The sequence below is a fragment of the Episyrphus balteatus genome, chromosome 2 (assembly GCF_945859705.1).
Source record: "Episyrphus balteatus chromosome 2, idEpiBalt1.1, whole genome shotgun sequence".
Taxonomy (NCBI): domain Eukaryota; kingdom Metazoa; phylum Arthropoda; class Insecta; order Diptera; family Syrphidae; genus Episyrphus; species Episyrphus balteatus.
In genome coordinates, this window is record NC_079135.1 from 69,361,438 (window position 1) to 69,386,828 (window position 25,391).

The window sequence follows — 25,391 nt, forward strand, 5'->3', positions numbered from 1 at the left end:
TTAAAAATCTACATGTTTTTTTTTTGTTTTTTGTTTTTTTTTTTTTTTAAACTCCGATACACCGAACCATCGATGTTTTTGTACGATGTTTACATGCCTATCCTAGTCCTCTACCACAAATTATTGTTATCCGAAGAATTGTTTTCCGATGAATTTTTACCTAGGTGCACAAGCTTAAAAAAGCTAATTTTAAAACTTTTTTAAATTTCAGTTGAAGAATATCCCCCACGTGTTCGGAGTTTACAATCAGAAGGAACTTTATGTTTGTCAATATCTAAACTGGCGATATCTTTCTGTGTTTTGGGAATGATATTTCTTATAGCTATCGTAGTAGCTATTTGCTGTCTTATTCGATCAAGAAGGCGAGATCCTTCAGTTAGATCGAATAGGGACTCCTCGACTAGTATGTTTTCTTCAAGGTAAATAAACGAGTACTAGTAAAAAAACGTATGTAATTAAAAAATATTTATATTTTTATATTTAACAGTAGCGAATCAGCTCAATCGGCGAGGTTTGGAAGTAAATTATTTATTCCCTATCATCCAACAACATTGCCTTACGGACGAGTTTATTAATTTTATGTATTTTATAAATTAGTTGCTCATCAAACCAAAAAGCTACATTAGCTTAAGATAACTTATGTATTTCATAGATCTTATAATATTTATTATTTAAGCCTATAACATAAAAGAAAATAAATATATTTCAAGACTGATTTACTTAAATCTTTTTCCAAGTGCAAGGGTTTCATTGGATTTTTGTTGATGAAATTTAATTCTAAATAAGAATAAAAATTCTTTAACACAAATCCAAAAGAGAGAAGGATTTAAAAATCTCTTTAAACTCGTTTTAAGAGGTGTAAATTAATTTAACTTCTAAGGTGCTAAATGCAATCCAAAATTCCAAACAATAATTAAAAATATAAAGAAAAAATAAAATTACACATAATACATTCGGTGATGGTATTAAATAGAACATTTTCCTTTATTAAAATTATATGGAAAAATATAAAGTTGCCAAGACAATCAACTAAATATTTTATAAGCATCCTTTATTTATCGATTGGTTATTGTTAAAAGCTAAAATTTGTCACTTTGATTAGAATTTAAATTTTTAAATTGTTGAATTTCAATTGAGCAAAAATGCCAACCGTTAATAAAGTAGAATGTTCTTAGCTCTATAAATTGGGGTCCTTACAATTAAGTTTAAGCAATACTCATTTTATTACATATATTATACAACTATTATTATTAATTATTACAATTCTATAATAAATACATTGCATGTATTGATAAACATAATTTTAAATTATTAAATATATTTCTATCTGTGTTACTTTAAATAAAATGAAAAATTAAATACCCATTTATGTTTTCTTAAAATTATTTTGAAAACAAATTATTTTATTTCATGAAACATTACTGGCTTAATTTGATGAAGATATTAAAAGCCAATAAATTGATAGTTGAAATCAATAGAGGAAACGTTAAACTTTTAACTACTTCTACACTAAAGTAAGTATGGAGAATTTTAAGTTAATGTCAATTAGAGAGACTTGTTGAATTGTCTTAAAAGACTCAAACTCCCGTTTGAAGGCAATTAGTCTTTATTTTTACAGAAATGCACCGCTATTAAAATTACTATTATTATAAATCTGTCTTAGGAAGATGTAACTCTTTTCACAGTTGAACTAGAGGTGATAAGTAAACTTTATAAGGTTATATAGGGTAATTCAGGAGGAATAAGTATGCCAACAATCATGTAGCATGTAGGTTGGGTCGAGATGAGAAAAAAATCGTATGGGAGGGGGGGTTATTCCCCCACGTTAAGCCGGGAGGGGCAATGGAAAAAAATTATTATTAATCAACGGTTAAACCTACAATAACTTGCTATACTTTTTTACTATCTTCTTTTACTGAAAAATTAATTCTCAAAATAAAAATTTTTAAAAATAAAATATGACAAAATTCGAACTAATTTTTTTTTCAAAATTTTATGTAACTATGTAAGTACTAATTTAGTTTTTTTTAAATTCATTGCTCTTATTTGTTTTTTTTTTTCATGGTGGGCGTAAAAAAAAACTACGGAATAGTTTTCAGGCGTTATCAATTAAGAAAATTGATCAATTCGAATTTAAAAAAAATAATACGAACAAGTCCAGCCACGTAAAAACAAAAAAATGAGAGGTTTCTTAGAAAAAAGTAGTTTTGGTTTTGTATACATTTCTTGAAAACGACAAGAAATTTTTCATACGAATTTCTGTTTTTTGTTTACAAGCAAATAAGAGCAGATAAGAGTTTTGAAAACTAAATTAGTACATAATTACATACAATTTGGACAAAAACTAGTTCGAATTTTTTTTCATTTTGTTTTTCAAAATTTTGATTTTGAAAATTAATTTTGCAAAAACTGTTTTATATAACAACTTTATTTAAAAATTAAATAAAAGACCAGGTTTTTAGGTTTTTTGTAATCGTTGATTTTTAACTTTTTTTTTCCAAAATTAAGTCATTTTTTTAATTGTCCCTCCCGGCTAAACGGAGGGGAATTATAGACCTTTTCTCTCCGGTACGATTTTTTTCTTGTCCCATCCCAACCTACACGATGTAGCGTGTTTTTTTTTAATTCAAGCTTTGGAAACGGACTAGTGAATTTTTTGAAACTTTGCTTTCTATTTCTTTTTTGGCTCAAAATTGGAATAACTTGCACTGTAAAGGCACACATGAGTATTTTCTCTATATTTATATTTTATAATTGATCAAATTCTTTTTTTCTCTTGGTTTTTCAAATTCGTATTACAAAAACTGAAGAATTTTTTTTCAAAGAATCGATGGCTGATCAAAGCACAAAATGTATTCAAGTTTTCAAAACCTTCCTTTAATTTTCTGAGCGATTTATTTATTGATCAATTCATTCAAGGATTGTTATTTAAAAAAAAAGTGGTCGAATCAGGGCCAATAAAACAACAAATTGAAGATGAGTGAGCAAGTTAAAATTTTTTTTTTTATTCAAGTCAATGGAACAAAAAAACAAGAACTAATAAACTAAAAAAAATAATTGTTTATAGTCGTTTCCATCAGTATTTAAGTATTTTTCAATGAATATTACGTAGGTACTATTATAAAATTTTATTCTTCAATTTAGTAACTAGAATATATTTTATAAGAGCGTTTTTGACTTAAATACGGCCATTTGAAGAATTTTTTTCAATTCGTTTTTTTTATTTTTACGTTTTAAACGTACCAAAAAAACATCTTTAGTATGATTTCTTTAGCAGAGGCATTCAACTTATTTTTCAATAAAAAATTGCTTCTTTTTGCTTCTAAACTGTAAACCTTATTTTATACATAGAGTCTCGCAGTTTAAACTTATTTCTTAAATTTTCAATAAAGTACAAATTTATTCAACTGTAATCCATTTTTAAGTAACACTTGGTTTAAAAATATTTCCTATTCCTTGATTGTATATATAACACATCATCAATAAACTTGTGTATAATGTTAAAAACCTTTATAAAATGCCCAATCCAAATGTGTTCATGTATATTAGCTGCGTTTCTTTGGAAATATTTATCTACTGCTTAGTACTTAAAGTTGCTTTGAACTACTTTTTCAGTATGTATAGCAAAAGTAGTTCAAAGTAGTTTTAAGTACTAAGCAGTAGATAAATATTTCCAAAGGAACGCAGCTATTATGGATACCTAAATATGACGGAATTTAATGTTTACAACTTGTCTAGTAGGTACTACACCTTAAACAAAACATAATTTAAATAAACCACTAAAACACACACACAGCCAAACAAAAAAATGACAGCGCATTCGTGTCTCTTTTATCTGTTTCTTGTGTGATTTTTTTGACGTTGGCCAAATGGTCAAATATGCTGAGTGTTAAACAAAAGAGTTCAATAACTTAGTGCAATAATAACTTTAATTTCAAATTATTATTAATTTAGATCAAAAAATGTTTTTCAAACACAAATTGGTTATTCTACTATCTGTGATATTTGTGTTTTTAACATTCGTGGATATATCAAATGGTAAGTAAAAGTGAGAATCAAGAAGAAGTGAGAGTATCTACACATACTTCATGTATAATAGCAAAATCAAGTTCGTATCATATTTCTTGTCGATTGAACTCTTTCGTTTTGAATGCATTTCTATGTGGATTTCCTAGTTTCTTTATATTTTGCAATTCTACAATTGTAATATAAAAATTTTTAAACAACGATTTAACAAGTGAATATTTATTTTTCTCCATTTCAATGTAATTAGTACCAAATAAAGAAGGTTAATTTGGGCAGAAAGAAAAGGAAATCATGTTTGCCAAAAAATAAATTATATTTCTTGTTGTGTTGCTTTTCAGGGTCGTTAGGTTCCACATAGCGGTATAAATACTTTGAATGAAACTGGTCTTTAAATTGAATTTAGATCGTTTTCGTTTATTGCATTATCGTTCTGGGCGGATGTGATTGATAGTGACTCAAAAAATTATAACTTATAAGCACTGAGTAACCATAGTATTAAAGTTACGCACTCACATTTTGGGAAAGTACAGAAACATACTACGTATGACTCTGGTATAACATTTAGGCCAAAAGTAAAAAACAAAATTTGGTGTACCTACTGTGATGAAACAAAGCTTAAAGTAAAATATCATACTATTTAGTTTGCTGTGTATGGAGTTTGGAGTACATACCTATATAATTCTGTTTAAAAAATATTTTTTTTTAATCGAAATGTTTTAATGGTGAGTTAACTCTATTAGGGCTCAGTTATTGTTTTTGTTGTTTCCCATAAAACAACATTAAGGTGGGCCTTAGGGCCCGGTCTTAATACAATAAAAACAACACAAAACAACAAAAAAAAAAAAAAAAAAAAAAAAAAATGTTAAATTAGTCTAAGGTAGTTTAAGTTAGTTTTTAATTAGTTTTAAGTCATAGCTTGTACTAAGCTTAAATAAATAAATAAAATTCGTTTAAGTTATAGCTGTCAGTAAAATCCATCAGTAATAATTTTGTTTTGCTATTTTGAATATACTTTAAGATTCTAATTTATGCAAAATATTGATGAAATAAATTAAATACACATTTTTACTAAATTTTGGAAAAAAAGCAATGCATTTGGTGTCATTTTTTAGTCATATTCTAGTCACAAATTCATTTTATAAATTTTACTGATGAAATTTGATTTTACTGAACAGTAAAATTTATAAAATGGGTTTGTGAATAAAATTTAACGCCAAATGCATTGCTTCTTTTTGAAAATATTAGTTAAAATAAGCTTTCAACTTATGTACTTCATCAATATTTTGCTCAAAATAAAAGTTTAAAGTATTCAAAATAGCTAAACAAAATTTTTACTGATGGATTTTACTAGAGCTATAACAGAGCCCTTAATCCCGAAAATTTTACCAAAATTAACTCAAAAAATATTTTTATTTGTTAGAGAACGTTAGAGGCACAAGAAATTGCCTTACAAACTTGAGGTTTCAGAGACACCGCCGAGACTGCTTTCTTCGATTTTTATTTCCATAGGTTCTCTGATATCATTTAGCACAGTTATCCAGTTTCTACTTTGCTTACAAGTACTTCAAAATCAATTTGTTTTTGGTCTCATCCGAGATAGTATTTTCAAAAATCGTAATCAAATTAACATATTTTTTTTAGTCTACGTAAATTTTGTACAATTACGTGTAGAATTTGAAAGGGAGAAAATAAATTTATTGTACAAGTGTTCCACCCGTACTTAAAAAAAAATCCAAAAATAACTTGTTATTTCGAGAATTGTAATCTATACTTCAAAAATCATATATTTGAGATATTCGTTCTATGGGAGATTATATAAAACAAAATAACTTTCAGAATTTCTTAAGAATTACCTACATACATACATATCTGTATAAAATTTGAAAAAAAAATAAAGTGGACGCACAAGCCCACTAACGGGCGGCATGACGAAACCCACTTTTTACCGACTTCCAAAAAGGAGGAGGTATTAAAATCGCCTTTTTATGTTTTTTTGTATTTGTTACCTCATAACTTTCATTCAGTTTTGGCCATATGAACTATTAGAAGTCGGTTTTGTTTTTTGATAAAAATGATTATTAGAGTTTATCAATCATCCAAATGCCGGTTGTGATTAATGTCGAATTCTTTAAAAAACAAAATTGAATCGCTGAATCATAATTTCAAGTCCGTTTAGCCCGGTCATTCTCCAGTTCTTTGCCATTCGTTTTGTTTTGTCTTTCGGAATTTGTCAGTATTGCATTTTAAATCATTTTATAGGTAGTGTACGCCAAGACTCAAACAATGGGATTTGACCTTGGTCGTCACTTCTCGACTGTTTTGGAGCCAGTAAAAACACAAACATACATAATATCTACCTACTTGTATTTTCTTTTTTCACATACAGGTCTTCTTAGACGTTGTTTTCAATGCAGATCAAGAGGAGATTTAGGTAGCTGCAAGGATCCATACAGTTTCAATGCCACAGATGCAGAAAACGAACCAGGTATATCAGTGATACCTTGTGCGTCAGGATGGTGCGGAAAAGTGATCGAAGGCGGAGGAGCCTATGCGGTTGATGGTAACTAACAAAAATATATTTAATACATTTTCTTTTCTTCTCTACTAAAAATAAATGTTTTATTTTTAGATTACGATAAGGCACATCAAAGAATGTGTGTTCAACGTGGTCCTGACGATAGTGAAGATCGTTGTGCTTATACAGTTTACAATTACAAAAAAGTCTATATGTGCTTCTGCCAAGGAGATCTTTGCAATTCATCGAACAGAATCTCATCTACCAAAACGCTTGGACTAGTGTTTATAACAACATTATTTGGCTGCTATCTAATAAAAACATTATTCTCCTCTTAATATTTTTATATATATTTTTTATTTTTTTTTTATATTTTACATTATATATGTAAGTAACTTAATTTTTAATAAATGCATAAATATGATAAATTTTCGACTTGCATAAAGAACAAAAAAAAAAAATCCAAAAGAAAAATTTTAAAGAAAAAAAAAACTGCCAAAATTGAAAACATAATTTTTTATAATACAAATAAAGGATTTATGAAAAAATTAACTTTGTATTTCTAATAAAGAACGATGGCAATGATGAGATAAATGAGGAGACACAACCAATCTCTTCGAGTGGGTATAATAGTAATTTAAATTCAATAGCTAGAACGATTCAACTATCGTTTTCATCGCTTTTGATTGTTTCCACAATATTAAACAAATTTTTCATCCCGATTTTGTACATTTTACTTTCTTGTTGAAGTTTTTTGCGGCGAAATTGTTCTAATGCCAGCTTGTTTTCCAATTCACGATATTGTCCCTGGAGATCAACTGTATGCACTTCGTTTTTACCTGGAATATAAAAAAAATATTAATTATAAATAAATACAAAAGTAAGCAATCTCAGCCTCTTAAAAAAAACATACCTTCTTCTTGAAGTTTGGAGTTGAAGTGTAGTCTAGCGCACGATGGGCACTGTTCATCGATTGTTTTAATATTTAAGTCTTTGTGACAATTTTCGTGATAGTTCCAGGAGCATTCCTTGCATTTACTCATATCACCTGACCGTTTCATACATTCATTGCACGATGCCTTTTCATCTGGTGACGAAGATGTCGAGCGATCGCCATCGGTAGAACGTTTTTTCTTCAATGCACGATTAACACATGGCGACAGCAAAAATTCTTTTTTGCGTTTCTTGTTAACGGGGGCTGCTGTAAGCTGTAAAAAATGTATAGTCAAATTATAATAAACTATAAGTCATGCATAAAGAATAATAAACTAGTTTTCAAAACTTAAAAAAGTAAAATTTCAGTAATATTTAAAAAAAAAGCTATCCGGGTTTAAAAAAAACTATATATCTTCTTTCAAAATGTATGCAAGTCAGCATCATTAGCTGTGTTTTATTATGCCCGTGATGGCGTTATCCAGCTTAGATCATTCTATTTGTTAGCGTTACAATCACAAAGCTGGATCCTGCTTTTGTTGTAAAGAAAATAAAAACAATGATTACAGGAATAATAAAACACAGCTATTGTAATTATGAAAACCTATTAAAAACAAAAAATAATTTTTTTGGCTCATTAAACTCTCTACAACTTTAAACATATTTTGGTCTTAATAACCCAGAATAGTTTGTTTACAATGAACTAATCTCGTTGTTCGTAAGAAGAAGAAGCGAATTTAAAAAATACAAGTATTTTTTTTATTTTGCTAACCATTTGGATGTACCATTTGAAAATAATAAGGGAAGAGTTTCATTTTTCCACACTGACTAGAGGAGTTACTTAAGGGCGTGTTCGATGATTGCCCATGTTAACGAGATGTCTCATTTGGAAAGAGTTATTGAGTAAGACTGATGAGGAGTGAAGAGGTAAGTTACTCATATAGAAAGCTAAATTTAACGCAAAGTCTGCAAAGCTGCGTTGCTAGATTCATAAAGTGGAATGACCGAAAACCCTTAACTGCAAAGTTTAAAGTAAATAACTTCAGTGGTTTGGCCTGTAGATCGAGATAGAGACAGATAGAATTGCGGAATCCACTTTGATTGTACTCTTCATCATCGCAATGTTATCTCGAGTTCGATTGTTTTACGCATCCTTAACTTGCAAGTTTAAGAGCAAAAAACTTGTCATTAGCATATTATCTACACATCTTTTTTAAACCATTTCCACAAATTTATAAACTGGAAAAACATACGTAAAATAAAATAGCGATATAAGACCACTAAAGGAGTCGGATGATCGGGTTGGTCGCTGTGAAATAGCTATAACTCAAGCCTTTGAACTTGGTGGTAACACACAAATGGATGTTCTTCATTCAAAACCTTGAATATATATTGAGTACAGCAGCATCACTGCAAGTATGAAAAAAGACATACAGTCCCATTCTGCTATTCGATTCACGTGAATAGAAAGATTTCATTTCTTTATAACATCAAATTGGTTTTGAAAAATCTCTAAATTTCGAAAGCAAAGCGTTGTGTCCGTCTGTATTAGAAATTCTAAAGAAACCTATTTAAAGGGCCGATACAAAAAAGAAAAAAAAAAACCTTCTAAAAAAGTAACTTGAATGCGAAGTTTGTTTTGCCTAAAACTGGCAATAAATTGAAAAAAAAAAAAAACAATTTGTTCGAACGAATCGACAAGATTATTTTCTGCAAGTGATTCGATAATTTGTAAATTTTTTCTATTTTTAATTAATTTCAATTTACTAAAGTGTTGTATTGTATTACGCTGAAACTGAATATTTTCTTATTAAAATATTCTAAGGTGAAATGATTTCGGCTACTCCAGCAGTTTCATTGTCTACAGAATGTGATTCATGGATTTGGAGCAGTTTTTTTTTTTTTTTAATACAAGACCAAACGTGCAGAACAATCCAGAGTACGTTATTCCAACTATCAAGCATATCCCATATTAGATCGCCCACACAAGGGAAACGTGCATATTGTATGTCCATTTCTTTCAAAACTTATTTTACTTTGTACTTTCATATTTCAACTTTACATATAAAAACAACGGCAAGGTGAAAACTTCTTGGCTTGAAATACTTACATATTATAGCAATCTAATCAGCAAAAATTTATAAATCTCATAAGCTCATACGACAAGTTTTAGCTAAGAAAAAGCTGCAGTGCTGCATTTTCTTGATGCTGATAAAAAACAAACTCGCAAAAGATTTTTAGAGTAATTTTTGGACCGTTTAAAGAAGGATCTGGTTTGATTTTGTGCGGCGATTTGTAACCATGTAACAGTCTTGGGTCCACCACTACACGCCAAAACCATACAGTCGAAGCATGAATGCCTATGGCTCCGTTTTAAAAATAGCGAAGTCAATAGGCTCTGCCGGAAAGGTTAAGGTCAGAGATTTTTGGGATGCGAAAAGATTCGCTTCGGATTCAATGAAGAAGTTGAAAGGGCCAGAAATGAAAATATTTTGAAAGCCTATCAGGCTCTCTCTCACTTCCGAAAGTCTACAGTTGGATAAACGCTGGACTAATTTTGTCTACGTCGAAGAAAATTATGTAGAAAAATAAAACAATTTTTAAGTGAAAATCACACTGTCGATATTTGTCAGACTGATCATTTTTTGGCTTGCCCTAGTTGATCATAAGTACAAGTATATAAGATCATAATATTGGACCTACTTTAATAATATAAAATTTAAACTGAGAAAAGCAAACAAAAAAGATGTATTTTCGCTTTGGCCTAAAAAATATGGCAAGAAACTGTATATAATCTGGATTAAATTTTTTTGAGCACACTGCAGAGAGATGTGACTAGAAAATTAATTTCTACACAAAAAATTCCTAAAGAAGCTTGGAATGATATATTTTTGTTTTTAATCTATGAAAGAAACTTTTAGGTAGTACTACATTTTGGAAAACATTAGATGCAACATAAAAAAAAAAAAACAAAATTCGACATTGAAACGGGACAGTTTTTGTTTTTCATGAAACTGCTTGAATTAAATCATCGACTACAAAAATCAAAATGGTCCACCCTATTGAAATTTGTAAAGTACTTTTTAGGGTTTAAAAAAAAACCGTGAAGCCCAATGGCACGCACCTAATTGATGCAGCTTGGTGCAGATAATGTATTATAATTAAAAATAGACCACAGAACCTCAAAATAAAATATATAAAGTTAGGTATTATAAATATAACTTACCATATGATCATCAATCCGTCCATAATGAAAATCAGCCCTTTCATTATTATGAACATTACGGCGTTTCCTCTTCGATCTTCTCTGTTGCATTTGTTGCAATTGATTTTGTGTAAATAGATTAAAAATCCTCAAAAATGATTCCTGATCATAGTCATCTGGTTGAGTTTTTATATCTTCTTGCAATGGCGATGGCACTCGAACAGCATCAACTGATTCTTCCGAAGAAGATGGATCAGATTTATAGATTTTCGGCTGTGTCTTCTTTGTGACAACTTCTTGGACATTTTTAATGATTTTAGTTGCTGGTGGTGGTGCTGCAATTGCAACTGGTATTTCAACTGGAGTTGGAATAACAGGAGTAACTTGTGGTACATTAATAGCAGCGGCAGCTTTTGTTAGTGCCTGTCTCAAATTCATTCGACTCAGTTTAACTTTTGAGGGAACAGATGGTTCAGGAGCAACTACAGCTTGTTCACTCTCTTTTTCATCGATGAGAATCGGAGGAGCTGGTGATGGTGTTGGTGTATGTTTAACAACTCTTTGTGATATCGGTTTCAGAAGAGATATCGGTTTCAACAAAGATATTTGCTGTTTATTGGAATTAGATGAAGTATTTGGAACTAATTGTTCTGGTTGAGTTATCGGAATTATTTCAGTCAAAGACTTTTGAGGAGGACTAATCGAAACCTTCGCTGTCGGTGACATTGTCAAATCAACCGAAGTTGTTGGCGATTTGTTCAAGACATCACCAACGTTTTTAGGATCAAAATAAACATCCATCAATTGACTCTCAGTAAATCTCACTCGAACCAAATTGGGAGCGCATATATAATTTTTATCTTGGATTAAAAGTATCAACTGACGTGACACATAATCATTTATTAGAACTTTATCGACTTCGATTTTTTGTGAAGTCATATTCTTAAAGAAATCTTCAATAGAGCGACGAATTCGCAAAAGCAAATATTGTTGCTCACAATTGATTTCATAGATTTCATCTTCGAGTTCATCTAAACATGCTTTTTTTGCTTCAGCATACTGAGGGGAATGAAAAAAGTGGGGAAAGTGAGGGTGTTAAGGTAATCTTATGTTGTTTTTTTTTTTTTTTCAATTCAAATAAAAAACTTACTTGTCTACTATTCGAGTATTGTTCAACGATCATCTGTAAGCATAAATTGAATAATCAAAAAAAAAAAAATACATTAAATCAACATAATCTTTGATTTAAAATTTAATTAAAATTCTAACCTGATGAACTGTTATATAGGATTTAATAGCTCTTTGACAATAGATTATATCATTTTTGATTTCTTTTGGAAATTTAAAGTTTTCCAGTTCTCGAATAAAACGTGTCGCCATTATTTTTGATATGTTGTGACGAGAAGAAGAATGAATCTATGCACACACTGTACTTTGTCTCTTTTGATAGACAAAAGATTTTTATATTAAAACTTGAAAATAAATTTCAATATCGATTAGAATGATGGTTAGTTTTGTATTAAATTGAAAATGGAAAATGCAATCACAAACAAATTTTTGTTTTCTGTGATTCTACTTGGTCACGGAAAGAAAACCTTTTCTACTTTTTTTTTTGTACTTTTGTAAGGTGTGTGGTGAAGTTGAATTTTTTTTTTGTTTTTGACATTATTTGTTGCAAATCGAGGTGGGTATTTGGTAACTGAAGAATAAATTGACCGTTTGTGGTGGTTGGATTTGAATTTTTAACTCTAAATTGATAGATTTAATTTTGGAAAGTGTTTTTGTCATAAATAATGATGAATAACAAAAATAAATAATAAATTATATTTTTAACATAAATAAGAAAATTATTTATTTGTTTTTGTTTGTTTATTTTGATTATAGCGCCAACACTTTCTGTTGTGGTTTCTAGTAGAAGTAGTCTTATCAACATGTTTATCATGCTTTCGGAAACTAATGTTTCAGCAGCATGAGTATAGAGAAGAATTCACCTCAAAATGTGGTGAAAAACATTTATATAAATAATTAGCAAATAGGGGAAGTTATTTCGTGCCATTTCAAATATAAAATCAGGTAGAATTCAATTTTATTTTTTATTTACAGGTAGATAGAATAACATAATTTATTTTTGTTATTTGAGGGGACTATCTGTTGAAAATGGTGTCATAAAATTAATCACTTTATTTGTTGAGTATAATTTGAAGAAGAGATAAATCACATTTCATTTGAATTATGGAAGAGTGCTGCCATTTGCATATATCTGTTACAAAAGTATTAAACTTTTTTTTTTGTACAAAAATGTGCTCTCTGAGTATTAGTACGCAGATCGGGAAAAATTTAATTTCTCAGGGCAAATTTTGTCTTGAATATTTTTCCAAGCAGTACGCTGTTCACACGCAAAATTAAATTATTTGGAGTGGACAAGGAAAAAAAATAAAACAAAATTGAAAAAAATCAAATAAAATTATAAGAGTTACTCTTTAATAAAATACCTTGAAAGTGAAGACGAAATAAATAAAACTCTGAATCAAATAATAAAAAAAAAAAAAAACAATTTAATTTGAAAGAAGAAAATACATTTGTAAATTAATAGAATTTACTTGATTTCTTCAACTTCAAAATTTTGTGCAGGATAAAAAAATGTTTTGTAGGGATTCAAATTGCAGAGTTAAGATTTGTTTTTTCCCGATCTGCCTACTTTAGGCTTAAAAGTATACTATACGGACACTTTTTCTTTGTAATAATTAAAAAAAAAATTTTTTTCCTGCAAAATATGTCTGTTATTTTTAAACACTTTATTTATTTTTGGGGTTCCCCAAAAGTAGTTTCTGAGGCCCCGTAATGCCGACTTTTCACGAGTCGATTTTAGCCGCACGATATGTCGATCGACTAGAATATTTCTATGGGGAATGTTACGTTCACACGAGTGTCGAAAAGCTTCGCCGCACCGCAAAAATTGACTCGTGAAAAGTCCCCATAATTTTATTGGCCTCCTGAGAAAATGAAATACTAAACCCCAAGAAAATTTAATGGTTTTTGTTAGAAATACAAAACAAAAATCAATAATCAGCCTGGGTTTGCCCAGGCGTTTGAGTGGTCAGCCATCAAAGCAGAACACAAAAAGTCCACCTTAATTTGTATTTCTTGTGTTGTCTGTTGTAAGTGTAATTAGGGAGGTGAGAGAGTAAATAATATGTTTGCTTTCGTTATTTTATTTATAATAACAAACTATACTTCACTACTTAAATTTCCAGGGGGGCCTGCCATTTGTCGAGGGTCCCCCGGACACGCCTTCGGCTTCCCTAATGGTGTGTACGCCCCTGCAAAAGATTAAAGATTTATACAAATCGCCCTAAGTCACTTTTCCATGAAAAACTTTTAATGAATGGTTCAGCCGTTTTATTTTCTGAGTTCGGTGGTAAAGTTAAGGTTTAGCATTCGTTCAAGGTCAGTGATGTTTATATTAAAATAGCTAAATCTTTGATTTAACAAAGTTGAATCACGTCAAATCCAACGATATCTGCCTAGCTAAATTCCTTAACCAATGCTGAACCACATTTGTACAAATGGCCCTAAAATTGACACTCTTAACAAATCCGTCATAATTAAATTGAAGATTTAATCCACAGGTTACAACTCATGAACCATGGTTTTTGTATAACTGACTCCAAAGTCTCAATACACCTTTTTACATATTTTTTTTATCACCTGCCAAAATGATAAAGCACTCACCATGTAAATCCACTTTCAATTTAAAACTCAATTTTTTAATCATGTTGGCATCACTACACATTTGACATCTGTCATCGAAAATTTTCAACTCGATTTGACACTTGCATTTCTGGAAAACGGCAAAAGGAGCACAGGTTTTTCCATATTTCTTACAATTTCAATAGAATTTATCCAGTTGGTTTAATAAATTCAATAAAAAGTATGTTCCTTCAATAAGTATCTATTCCTACAACTATAATTATATCATAATTGAAATAAAGTGTCGTTTCCTTTGTACAATTAACAATTAATTTCCTTTTGCATAACCTAAAAAGTTACATAATTAAGTTTTTTTTTTTGTCTACATTTTTGATTAATTTGGTTGCAGGAAAATCATGTCTTTCGTTAAGAATGCCCGATTCCTAGCCACCCGTGGTGCCCGCATGGTCCAGTCCCGCGGCTATGCCGATGAAATGAAACTCACATTCGCCGCTGCCAACAAAACTTACTACGACAGTGTTGAGGTTCGTCAAATCGATGTTCCATCATTCTCCGGCAGTTTTGGTATTCTCGCTAAGCATGTGCCAACTTTGGGTAAGTTTTATGACAGTTATTTTGTTCTTAATTAATTGAATTTATTTGTATTTAAATTTTAGCCGTCTTGAAGCCAGGTGTTGTCCAAGTCGTTGAAAACGATGGCAAGACATCCAAATTCTTTGTCTCCAGCGGCTCCATTACTGTGAATGAAGATTCTTCAGTTCAAGTTTTGGCCGAAGAAGCACACAAATTGGAAGATCTTGATGCTAGCGAATGCCGGCAATTATTGTCAAAATACCAACAACAACTAAGCTCTGCCAGTTCAGATTTGGTAAAGACAATAATTACATAGTTGCTATATAAGTGTGATAACGAATGATTTTATATATTTTTTTAGGAAAAAGCTGAAGCTGCTATTGCTCTTGAATGCGCCGAAGCACTCGTCAAATCTGCCGAATAAATTAAATCTTTATAAATAATTTTCACTGGGTGTTCTATTCAGAAATAATAATAATAACATTAAAAATTGAAAAAGAAATAAACTGTGCTTAAAATGCAGTCCGAATTAAAATGAAACTATAATTTTTTTTTTCAAGTAATTTATGTACACAATTTGCAACTGAAACTATTGGCAAAAAAATAATTTCGGTATGGCTATGTCTTGCAGTAGTTTATAATTGGCTAAGGTCAAGGTCCCACTGCTGCAGGGGTCCATCTTCAAAGCAAATCGTTTTGATAGTGGTAAAGTTGAATTGATGATGGGACTTTGAGAATAATTTCCCTTTTAGCATGGGAACGTAAATGATACTTTAAAGATTCTTTCTGATTTGCCAGAAGAAATAACTTGCTTTCATTTCATAGAACATTTTGTTTCTTAAAAATAAGTTTTGAGGAAGGTTCACAATTGCACAATACGTTCCGGTGGATTCCATGATCTTGAAGAGTACCTACATTGCATTAGTTAATCATTTTTATACAAAAACCAGAGCAATGAAATCGTAAACGAATTTGTATGCTTTTCATTGCACAATGTGAAGCTTGACAAATCATTAATTATTTGTCAATCACATTTAACAGTCAAGGTCATTTTTGGACTTTGAAGACTAAGATGATTTTTCGTTGCGCTTAAGCAGCGTACTAAGTTTAAACTTAAAATATCAGATAGAGAGAATGTAAAATTTAAAAACATCTTTTTTTAATCTGAATACATACAAAAATGTAAGAATACAGTTCGAAAAATGTTGTAAACAATTATTATTGGTTTAGCCGTGAACGATATACATATACTCGCATAACCAACAAAAATAATTGGTTTCAATTTTCGTATGTTTCCATACTTGCAATTACATTATATTCTTTGAACAACAACAATATCTTAAATGCGCTACCACCAAATGTTTATGCCATGGCATTATCTTCAAAAGTATACCAAACTATTGGAAATTTGATGCTCTACAAGTTTTATTTTAAGGTAAAAATATGTAACTAGCATAGGGACAAGGGGCTGAGACAAATTCAAAAAGGCAATAAAATAATATAACAAAACCTCAGAAAAAGATATTTGTATTGCCTGCAACTTTGATCATAAAGCTGGGCCAAACCAATAGTTTAGGATATATAGATCAATTCGCGTTTTCCGAAATGGCGGATTTCGCCAGGGGGTGGTATTCCGAAAACTAGAACTTAAATTCTTCTAATATCCTTCTTACAGATTTGAAAAAATCAGCCTTCCTATATTTCGTTCTATAAAATGCCTGTTTTTTACTAGCTTTCCTGTATTTATATTATAATTTAGTTTTAATTTTTGTAGCCCTTTATATTTACTGCGTTTAAAAAAAAAAATTAACTCTGCGACCAAAGATGGCCGGGTAATTGATTAATGAACAGAAGTAAGTAAAATCGGTATGACGACGACTGTCGAATATCTCTGTATGTTTCTCCTAATTATTTCTATCGTTTTGGTGAAGCTTCAATGTTTTTAAGTCAAGTCAAATTCAAGTTCTAAAAAACAAGTTTTCGCTAATATTTCGGTTATATTAGGAAAATATTAATGTGCAATAGTGCCAATCCGGTTTTCAGAGGGCAAAAGTTGAAAAAATTATTAGCAGCAAATCGGTGGTGGAAAAATTTAGAATAAATGGTATAAGGAAGGGGAAAAATAAATTTGGTCCAGTGCATTTATAATTTGACCCAGCAGTTTGTACCAACCCCCAAATTTTGTTTGCTCATTCGATAGAGCATTGGCTGAATATCATTACCCTGATTTTTCGCACTCGCGAAATTCACCTTTCGGCTGCCATCTTGAATTTTAGGTTTTGTTGAATATCTCGATCGAATATCGAATATTCATTTCGGAAAAAAGGGGTATTTTTGAACAAAAAAAAAAACTATTAATAATTTAATTAATTATGGCGATACAAAAAAAGTTGTATGGCAGAGTTGTAGAAAATTTTAAGGTGAATCATCTTTTCTCGGAACGTTTTTTTCATAATTCTGTGGCAACAAGGAATAACAACATAAGTCAACTTATGTCGAAATTGAGATTTTCACAAAATCTGATGCACAATAAGCGATTCTATCTACCATATTTTTTTCGTATTTTTATCTAAAGCGGCTTATGAATTACAGGTAAAAGAAAAATGACATTAGCATTGACTTCTTATGGAAAGCCAAACTTTCAAAACGCTCTCCTGAAAAGTTGTAAAAAATGACTTATGTTGTTTTTCCTTATTGCCACAGAATTTTGATACAAAGTGCTCAAAACTTTAAAATTGTCATTGTTTTCGTTTTTTTTTACTTTCCTTGCTTGTAACTTTTTTAATATTCAGAATATCGAAAAAGTGTTCTTAACATAAAAGACGCGAAATTTAACTGCCTACAAAAACTGAAATCCAAGATGGAGGCCGAAAGGTGAATTTCGCGAGTGATATTCAGCCAATGCTCTATCGAATGAGCAAACAAAAATTGGGGGTGGTACAAACTGCTGGGTCCCCCATATATGAACATCATAAATGCACTGGACTAATTGCCCACAAACGAATTGGGGGAAAGTGGGTGGGTTGGCGAAAAAGTGGGGTGGATGCCAAAAATCGTGTTTTTTTACGATTTCTGTCAAAATTAGACCTCCTATCGAAAAAAGTTTAATGCAATTTTTACAACTTTTACTCAAACCAATTTTTTATATAACCTCAAAAATATTGAAAAAATGAAAAAAAAACGATTTGTTGGTTTTTTTTGTTTTATCTTTTACAAAAATTGTTGGATTTTAACATAACCTGGTCAAAATTTACTTTTTTATGTTTTGTATCTACAATAGTCGGATATATGACTTGCAACAGAAGATGCACTAATTTCAATGTTAAGTTTCGCCGTTTTTCCCACTTTTTTACAAATTGGAGCCTAAACAAGTCTGTAAGTTTTATACGTGCTCGAAACACTTAAAATGCATTACCTTACCTTACCAACATTGAAAAAGAACGTTTGTAAAAATACTTTTTTCCCTCAGAAATTAGCACTTTTTATACAAAAAATTCAGCCTCGAAGATTAATACCAACTATATGACTGAAATCTTGTTCTTAAAGCTATGTAGAAAAAAAAATAATAATAAAAAATAAAAAACGATTTTAAAAATCGATTTCTCCGTAAATGACAGTAATATTGGCGAAAAATATGTTTCTCTAGAAAAATATACTTTTCTAATGGCCTTGATCTTATAAATTTGAATCTAGCATAACAATGGTTTAACTCCGCTAAAAAGAATGGTCAGGTAGTGAGAATTTGATTTTAAGCTTTTAAGATAAACCCTTATCGATCCATGAAAGAAAAAAGATAAAACAAAAGAAAAGAAAATACAGAACCTTTTTTCTTGCTCCTGATTTATTCTGCAGACACAGCATTTACGGTCTTCTTCCTTACTCCTCACTTTGTTTTCTAATACTATGTTTCCACCTACGCTAAATCCGAGACTTAGCTAAGTAGATTTAGAATAAATCTCGAGATTTATTTTAAATCTACTTCGCTAAGTCTCAGATTTGGGTTCAGCTACCCTAAATCTAAGACTTTCACCTACTTTCAATCCGAGATTTAGAATAAAACTCAAGATTTGTGCTAAATCTACTTAGCTAAATCTCGGATTTAGGGTAGGTGGAAACGTAGTATAACACAATTTATATAACCCTCCCTGTCTGAACCACAACCATTCACACATCCATGCAAACTTCGTACAATCGTATCATATTCATATGCATATACACATACCATCATAATAGCGTTTTCGTTTGGTCGTCCGGGACTGTCCGGAATTCTCCCGAACGATTCTAAAACTGATCGTTTGGCACTCAATGACAGTTCTAATTCTGAAAAGAAGAGAAAATCGATTCCGAATTTTGAGGCAGAATCAAAACCAGAATCACGCACACATGTTAACACTTAAGACGTCAAAGTAATAAAATGTCATTCTTTGTTATTCATTTCTCAATTTCAAGATTTTTAACTATGCACAAACTTTAAACTATATTAAAATAATGTGAAGAAAGAAAACAAAAATAGATAACTTAATGATAATAAAAAAAAAATAAACAAAACAAAACTTTCATCAGACGTTCGCATTTGATGTTTCACAAATACATAGAAACCCAAACTTCAGAATAAAAAAAAGTATCTAACTCTGATCGTTTGGCATTCCGGATCGGACAGTCCCGGACGCTTCTAAGAATTCCCAAACGAAAACGCTATAAGTGTAATAATTTTTCGTCACAATTTTTCTTGGTTAGCTCCCCATGCCAGGCCTGCGTTAAAATCTATGCAATAGCTTAAAAAATAGTTTTTTGTTTAGTGCAAATTTTCAATCAAAATTAATCAACACATACACCGAAAAAAAAATTGATAATAACAGCTATCAAATTAACATTTTTCAGTGACAAAAGTCGTCCAACAATTAAAATATCAATTTTGATATTTTATCATATCATTTTGACATTTTTTAATTTCAGGTGGGATAGTGAAAATTTCACTTTGACAACTAAAATATCAATGTTGACTAGATTTTACGTTTTAGTTTATTATAATGAAACCTGTTTCTTTCCTTTTCATTTTTATTATTTTTATTATTTTAAGAATTTTCTTTCTTTTTTCTTTACAAAATAATGGTGATATTATTTTTTCTATTATAGGTGATATAATTGTTTTGTTATTTTCTCCCAAACTATGTGAAGTAAAATTTTAGTGCCGATCAAATTTTCTCAGTAAATCATACATTTTACTTCGAAAAAAAAGCGCCTTTAAATTAGTACACATTAAGAATTTTTTATTTAGTATTTTTCAATAATTTGGAATGAGAAATTGATATGAAAAAATGATAATAAAATATCAAAAAAAATTTCCAAAATGTGACATTAAAATATCATCCTGATAATAAAAATGTTGTTTTAACATTTTAAATATCATAAAACACATTTTATGGAGCATTTTTGGCTGATATTTAAAAAATGTTAATTTGATATTTAAAAAATGTTAAATTGATACCTATTGGTTTTTTTTTTCGGTGTAAAGAACAAAAATTTCTAAAAAACATGATTTTTCAAAAAAATTTAAAGTTTTAAAAAAATCGAAAAATATTTAGGTATATTTTTGCAAAATTTTAATACTAATGAAACCCGGCCTTCTGTGAAAAATTTTCGCTGAAACTTGTATCAAGAAAACGGTAACATGACAGGTACCTTTAGAACCTCCGCACACTATATGCTTTCTATCGGCCGTAAGTTAAGTCGGGTTGGGCATTGGATTCCTATTTCGAGCACGGCTTAAAAGTCGGGTCTGTAGAAAATATTTTGGTTTTAAGGCATTTGTGCAGCAAAACTAACTTTTTTTCAATTATTCAGACTCTTTGATCGAACGATAAACATTGTAGTGCTCGCATTTTATACATTTTCTAAAAGACCGACTAAACTGTCGGCCGAATGAAAGTTTGCAGTGGACCCTTAATAGCAGTCCACAAAATTTCTTTCCTATTTAAAAGTGAATTTAATTGACACTTAAAAAAAGTTTTAAAAAAAATTGATTTAAAAAAAAAAAAAAAAAGATTTTTTGAAAATTTTTCTTAATTTTTAGATTCAAGTTCTTATTATTATTGACTTGTTTTTTAACTAGTTTTAAGCCAAAAAGTGGTCAAATCGCCGCATCCGTTTGAAATCATGGATTTCGTCTTAAACTCGAAATCTTAAAACTCGTTTTGGATAAAAACTAGCTGGTTTAATGGCGATTTTAAATATAATGGAGAGTGAATAAATTTTGCCTAAGTACCTACATAAAATTAATGGGGCAAGATTTATGTACATAATATTCTGACTGGTGTTCTTAATGAACAAGACTATTCTTAAAAGGTTAATAATTTCTTACATGATTGTATAATTTCTTTAAAGTAAAATTAAAAAGTTATTTTTAATGTAAAAATTTATTCAAGCTTTTACGTCTTTAAACTTTAAATAAGTACCAATCGATAATTGGTTAAAACCATGATGGGAACCTTATATGTGTATGCTCAAAATCAAGTGGGCAATGTAGGTTCATATCAATAAAAAAAAAGAAATCTATTAGAAACGGGTTAAATATTGATGTAACATGTAATCTATTTGCATTTTTGATCAAAACCAATTCAAAATTTAGATGCATTTTACAACAAAATTATGACTTTACCTTGGTGCATAGATATTACAAAACTGATTCGATCAAACTTTTGCATTTGATATAAAGAAATGCTTCGGTGGTATAAATATCATCGCATTTTACCTTAAAGTTATCACTCGCTTTCTTTTGGTTGACCATATCGTTAAGTAAAATACGAGGAATTATGAAGGTAAGAAGCTTTATACAAACGCATTCTTTTTACAAAGGAGAATTAATAATATTTTTTTTTTTTTATTATTTTTGTATCTAGACATTTGTGTGCATCCTTGCTTTGGCCTCAGTCGCTTCTGCAACTCTTAATCTACAAAGTCTACTTAGTGGACTTGGAGGAGGTGGTTCGAGCGGAGGAGGTAGTTCGGGAGGTGGAGGCAGAAGTTCAGGCGGTTCAGGCGGCTCAGGCGGTTTAGGTGGTTTAGGTGGTTTAATTGGTGGTGGTGGTGGTGGAAAAGGACCATTGGTGTCTACTCAACATCAATTAGACCACAATGTCAACGTTGTACATCATTATGCACCCTCAAGCGGTGGCGATGGAGGCTATGGACACGGTGGTGGTGGCGGTCATGGCAGCGGTGGTGCTCAACATCATGTAGTCCAGGTTATTCATGAGAATGGAGGTGGACACGGAGGTGGATATGGAGGCGGACATGGAGGTGGATATGGAGGTGGACATGATGATCATCAAGAAGTTCAAGTTGTTAAAGTTATTCATGAAGAAGGATCCTCAGGTTATGGACATGGATCAGGTGGTCATGGTGGTCATGGTTCAGGTGGTCATGGTGGCCATGGATCTGGAGGTCCCGTTAAGATTGTTCAAGTAGTGCACGAACAAGCTCCCGAACAAGGCGGCTGGTGGTAAAAAAGTGTGGGTACACAAATTAGTCTACATATAATACATAAATCATTACATTTCCTCGTATGTTATGAGGGAAACCATGTAAGCTAGGAAGTCTTAGAAATAATATAAAATTTAAAAAACAAATACCTACTTTGTCTTAATTTTGTCACAAGCTTCATATTTTTCCAACTTTTAAAATTAGATATGACATTCCGATGGACGGAGAATGTCTTTGTGTCACTATCTCGAGCTGCAGCCTAGCCACTGAACCGATTTTCTCCTAACTTAGCTTTAAAAGATTTCGATAAAAAATACAAGTATCTTTGAATTAAAAATAAGTTGGACCGTTTTTAAAGTTAGGTATGTGCCATAAGGGTAGGTTATTTCTGACGAATTAACCGATTTCAACGATAATTTTATTTTCTAGCTAAGTAATTTTTTTTATTAAGGGTTTAAATTAAAGAGTTCGTTACTGGTGGTGCCTACTTCATGTTGTTTTAGCTGGCTATTGTTGACCTGTCTGCATTACGCTGTACCCGAATTTTACAGTGCGCTGTTTAGAGAGTGTAGCTTTTTTGATCCGAGCTGCTCTATTTTTGGAACAAAACAAACAAAAAAATTAAACAAAAAAGTCTCAAAAACAAAGTCGCTTAAGTAGTTTATATCTTGGGTTCTATTGATCGCATCCTCAAGATTGAGGTCTTCCGGGCTATTGAAAATGACAGAGCATCAGTTACTTTATTTAGAATGTGGAAATAGAGTGAAAACTCACTTTCTTAAACTTGTGATTTCAAGCTGCCAGGGTTTTGAATTCGTTATAAGAACGCATAAGGCTACAAGACTGCATACTTACATTTTGGTTATACCTCCATTCCCAAACTTTGCTGCTTATTCTTAGACTATGGTCCTCTGACTTCCTTGGGTCAATTGGAGAATTATTTATTATATTATTATATTTTTGGCTTAAAATGGGTTTATAAACAGATTTAGTGTGAAGTTTCCTTCGAAGAATTTGTCAAGAACTTCAATTACGCTGATTGTGGATGTGACCCGAGTAAGGTTGAAGTGTTGTACGGCTAGTTTTTTTCCTTGAAGATTTTTGGTTTTGGTTTAATTGCTAGCGGCTGTGATTTGCGACCCCTTTTATGATTTAAAAATTTTTAGGTTGCTGATGGAATTCCAGTATATGGCACCCTCTTGTTCACGCTCTGTTATTCACTTTTTTGAGTTCTCGGTCAGGTATTTTCTGAAGTCTGAAAAAATATTGCTATTGAAATTAAACTAATCCTACTTGTAAGATGTTTCTTAACAAAGAATTTGAATTTATTGTAAAAATGGTAGTACATTGTAATCGAAAAACATTTGATATTATTTGTGTGTTAAAATATAGTTTGAAATAAGAAAAGGAAATGTAAAATAAATACAGGAAGAGAAAACTATGTGAGTTAAGTGTTAATGCTGATGACGCATTATAATATTTTAACAATAACCACCTTTATTTTTCAAATAAAATAAATTCATAAAACTGAATAAGTTTACTAAATCTAAATTCTACTTTAAGCTATATTTAGTCCCAACCATTCCATCCTTGTTGTTCAATGCTATTTCCATGACTACCACCGCCGTTTCCGTATCCGTAGCCACCTCCATTACCACCACCGCCGTTTCCATAACCACTGCCTTGTCCATTTGCATGCTCGTGAATGATTTTGAAGACGCGAACATTCTGACCTTCTCCATTACCACCATTTCGGCCTTCTCCTCCATATCCTCCATTTCCACCATATCCTCCGTTTCCCCCGCTTCCACTGTTTCCTTCAAATCCAGAATTACCACGGTGCTCAATGATATGATGATGGACATGCACAACTTCTGGTGGTGAGCTAAGTTCAATACCACTCAAGCTATCACCTCCACCTAAGCCTCCTCCTAAACCTCCACCTAAGCCTCCATTACCTCCACCTCCATTTTGGGATTGTGGATTGAATTTATTCAAAATATTGAATGGAGCTGGTGATTGAGGTTGTTGTTGGCGTTGTTGCTGTTGTTGTGGTCGTCCTTGTTGACCGAATTTTTGACCTAGTCCTTGGCCTTGTCCTCCACCCAGTCCTTGTCCCTGTCCTCCTCCTAGCCCTTGACCGAATCCTTGTCCTTGGCCGAATCCTTGTCCTTGACCTTGTCCTGGTCCTTGTTGGAATGATGGCTTTCCGAACTGTTGTTGTTGTTGGGGTGAGTCATTTGCGTCATCATCAGAGAAGAATTGTTGTGCTTGATTAGCTAATTCAAGCAACTGTGGACCGTATTGTCCAATTTGACCCAAAATTTGACCAGGATTTGGAGCCAACTTTTGCAATTGTTGGGCCAATTGACCAAATTGTTGGATTTGTCTGATTTGTGGTAGAGGTTGTGGTGGTGGTGATGGTTCTCCGCCTCCGAATAAGTCTCCTAAAGTGGCACTCGATGGTTTGGCAATGATTGCGAAAAGGATGAAAAGGCAAGTACTAAGAGTCTGCAAAAGACAAAAGAATTGATTTGAGTTAATATTAAAAGTTCTTTTGAAAAAAAAAACACAATTACAATGTAATTTTTAGTAAAATTAGCTTACATTCATATTGTCAATAAAAATGTCTAATGTGATCGAAAAGGTGGAATTGGCAAAAGCTTAATGATGCTGATTTTAGCAAGCATTTAGTTTTTATACTAAAATTTTGGTAAAAAAAGAGAAAGTATTTCAAAGATGGCAAAATTAAATCAATGAGAATAAAATGTTAATCAAGATGACATTTATGCATAAACGCATGAAGAAGTTACAAAAATTATGATCGAAATACCAGTGCGGTCAACGCAAAAATGCTAATAGAGACAATAAAAAAAAACATGCGGTAACTAAATATTTTAGATAACAAAGATCAGCTGTGTGAAACTTATAAATAAATACCCCAAA

The 25,391-nt window shown here is 31.1% G+C and overlaps 5 protein-coding genes across 5 annotated transcripts in view; 3 read left to right on the top strand and 2 right to left on the bottom strand.

Moving 5' to 3' along the window:
• LOC129911492 (uncharacterized) overlaps positions 1–6,987 on the top strand; it is a 99,765-nt gene extending 92,778 nt beyond the window's left edge. Inside the window, exons 7-8 of the mRNA XM_055989306.1 lie at positions 6,413–6,586; positions 6,656–6,987. Coding sequence (XP_055845281.1) covers positions 6,413–6,586; positions 6,656–6,879 — 398 coding nt within the window. The 3' untranslated portion in view covers positions 6,880–6,987. The remainder of the gene's footprint in view (positions 1–6,412; positions 6,587–6,655) is intronic.
• LOC129911493 (uncharacterized) lies at positions 6,977–12,295 on the bottom strand. Its single transcript, XM_055989307.1, has 5 exons — positions 11,949–12,295; positions 11,830–11,862; positions 10,701–11,738; positions 7,455–7,749; positions 6,977–7,380 (listed from the first exon to the last, which is right to left on the bottom strand). Exons 1-5 carry the CDS (start codon positions 12,057–12,059, stop codon positions 7,202–7,204), a joined length of 1,656 nt encoding a protein of 551 aa, XP_055845282.1. The 5' UTR covers positions 12,060–12,295; the 3' UTR covers positions 6,977–7,201.
• A 2,158-nt stretch (positions 12,296–14,453) lies between these two features.
• On the top strand, positions 14,454–15,503 carry LOC129911504 (ATP synthase subunit delta, mitochondrial). The gene is made up of 4 exons (XM_055989322.1): positions 14,454–14,610; positions 14,779–14,984; positions 15,047–15,258; positions 15,325–15,503. The coding sequence occupies exons 2-4, from the start codon at positions 14,786–14,788 to the stop codon at positions 15,385–15,387; spliced, it is 474 nt and encodes a 157-aa protein (XP_055845297.1). The 5' UTR covers positions 14,454–14,610; positions 14,779–14,785; the 3' UTR covers positions 15,388–15,503.
• Positions 15,504–21,681: 6,178 nt separating this feature from the next.
• Positions 21,682–22,468, top strand: LOC129909503 (uncharacterized). The gene is made up of 2 exons (XM_055986579.1): positions 21,682–21,781; positions 21,863–22,468. Exons 1-2 carry the CDS (start codon positions 21,776–21,778, stop codon positions 22,466–22,468), a joined length of 612 nt encoding a protein of 203 aa, XP_055842554.1. The 5' UTR covers positions 21,682–21,775.
• Positions 22,469–23,935: 1,467 nt separating this feature from the next.
• Positions 23,936–25,168, bottom strand: LOC129911501 (uncharacterized). The gene is made up of 2 exons (XM_055989317.1): positions 25,053–25,168; positions 23,936–24,956 (listed from the first exon to the last, which is right to left on the bottom strand). Exons 1-2 carry the CDS (start codon positions 25,056–25,058, stop codon positions 24,015–24,017), a joined length of 948 nt encoding a protein of 315 aa, XP_055845292.1. The 5' UTR covers positions 25,059–25,168; the 3' UTR covers positions 23,936–24,014.
• Positions 25,169–25,391: the final 223 nt, after the last annotated feature.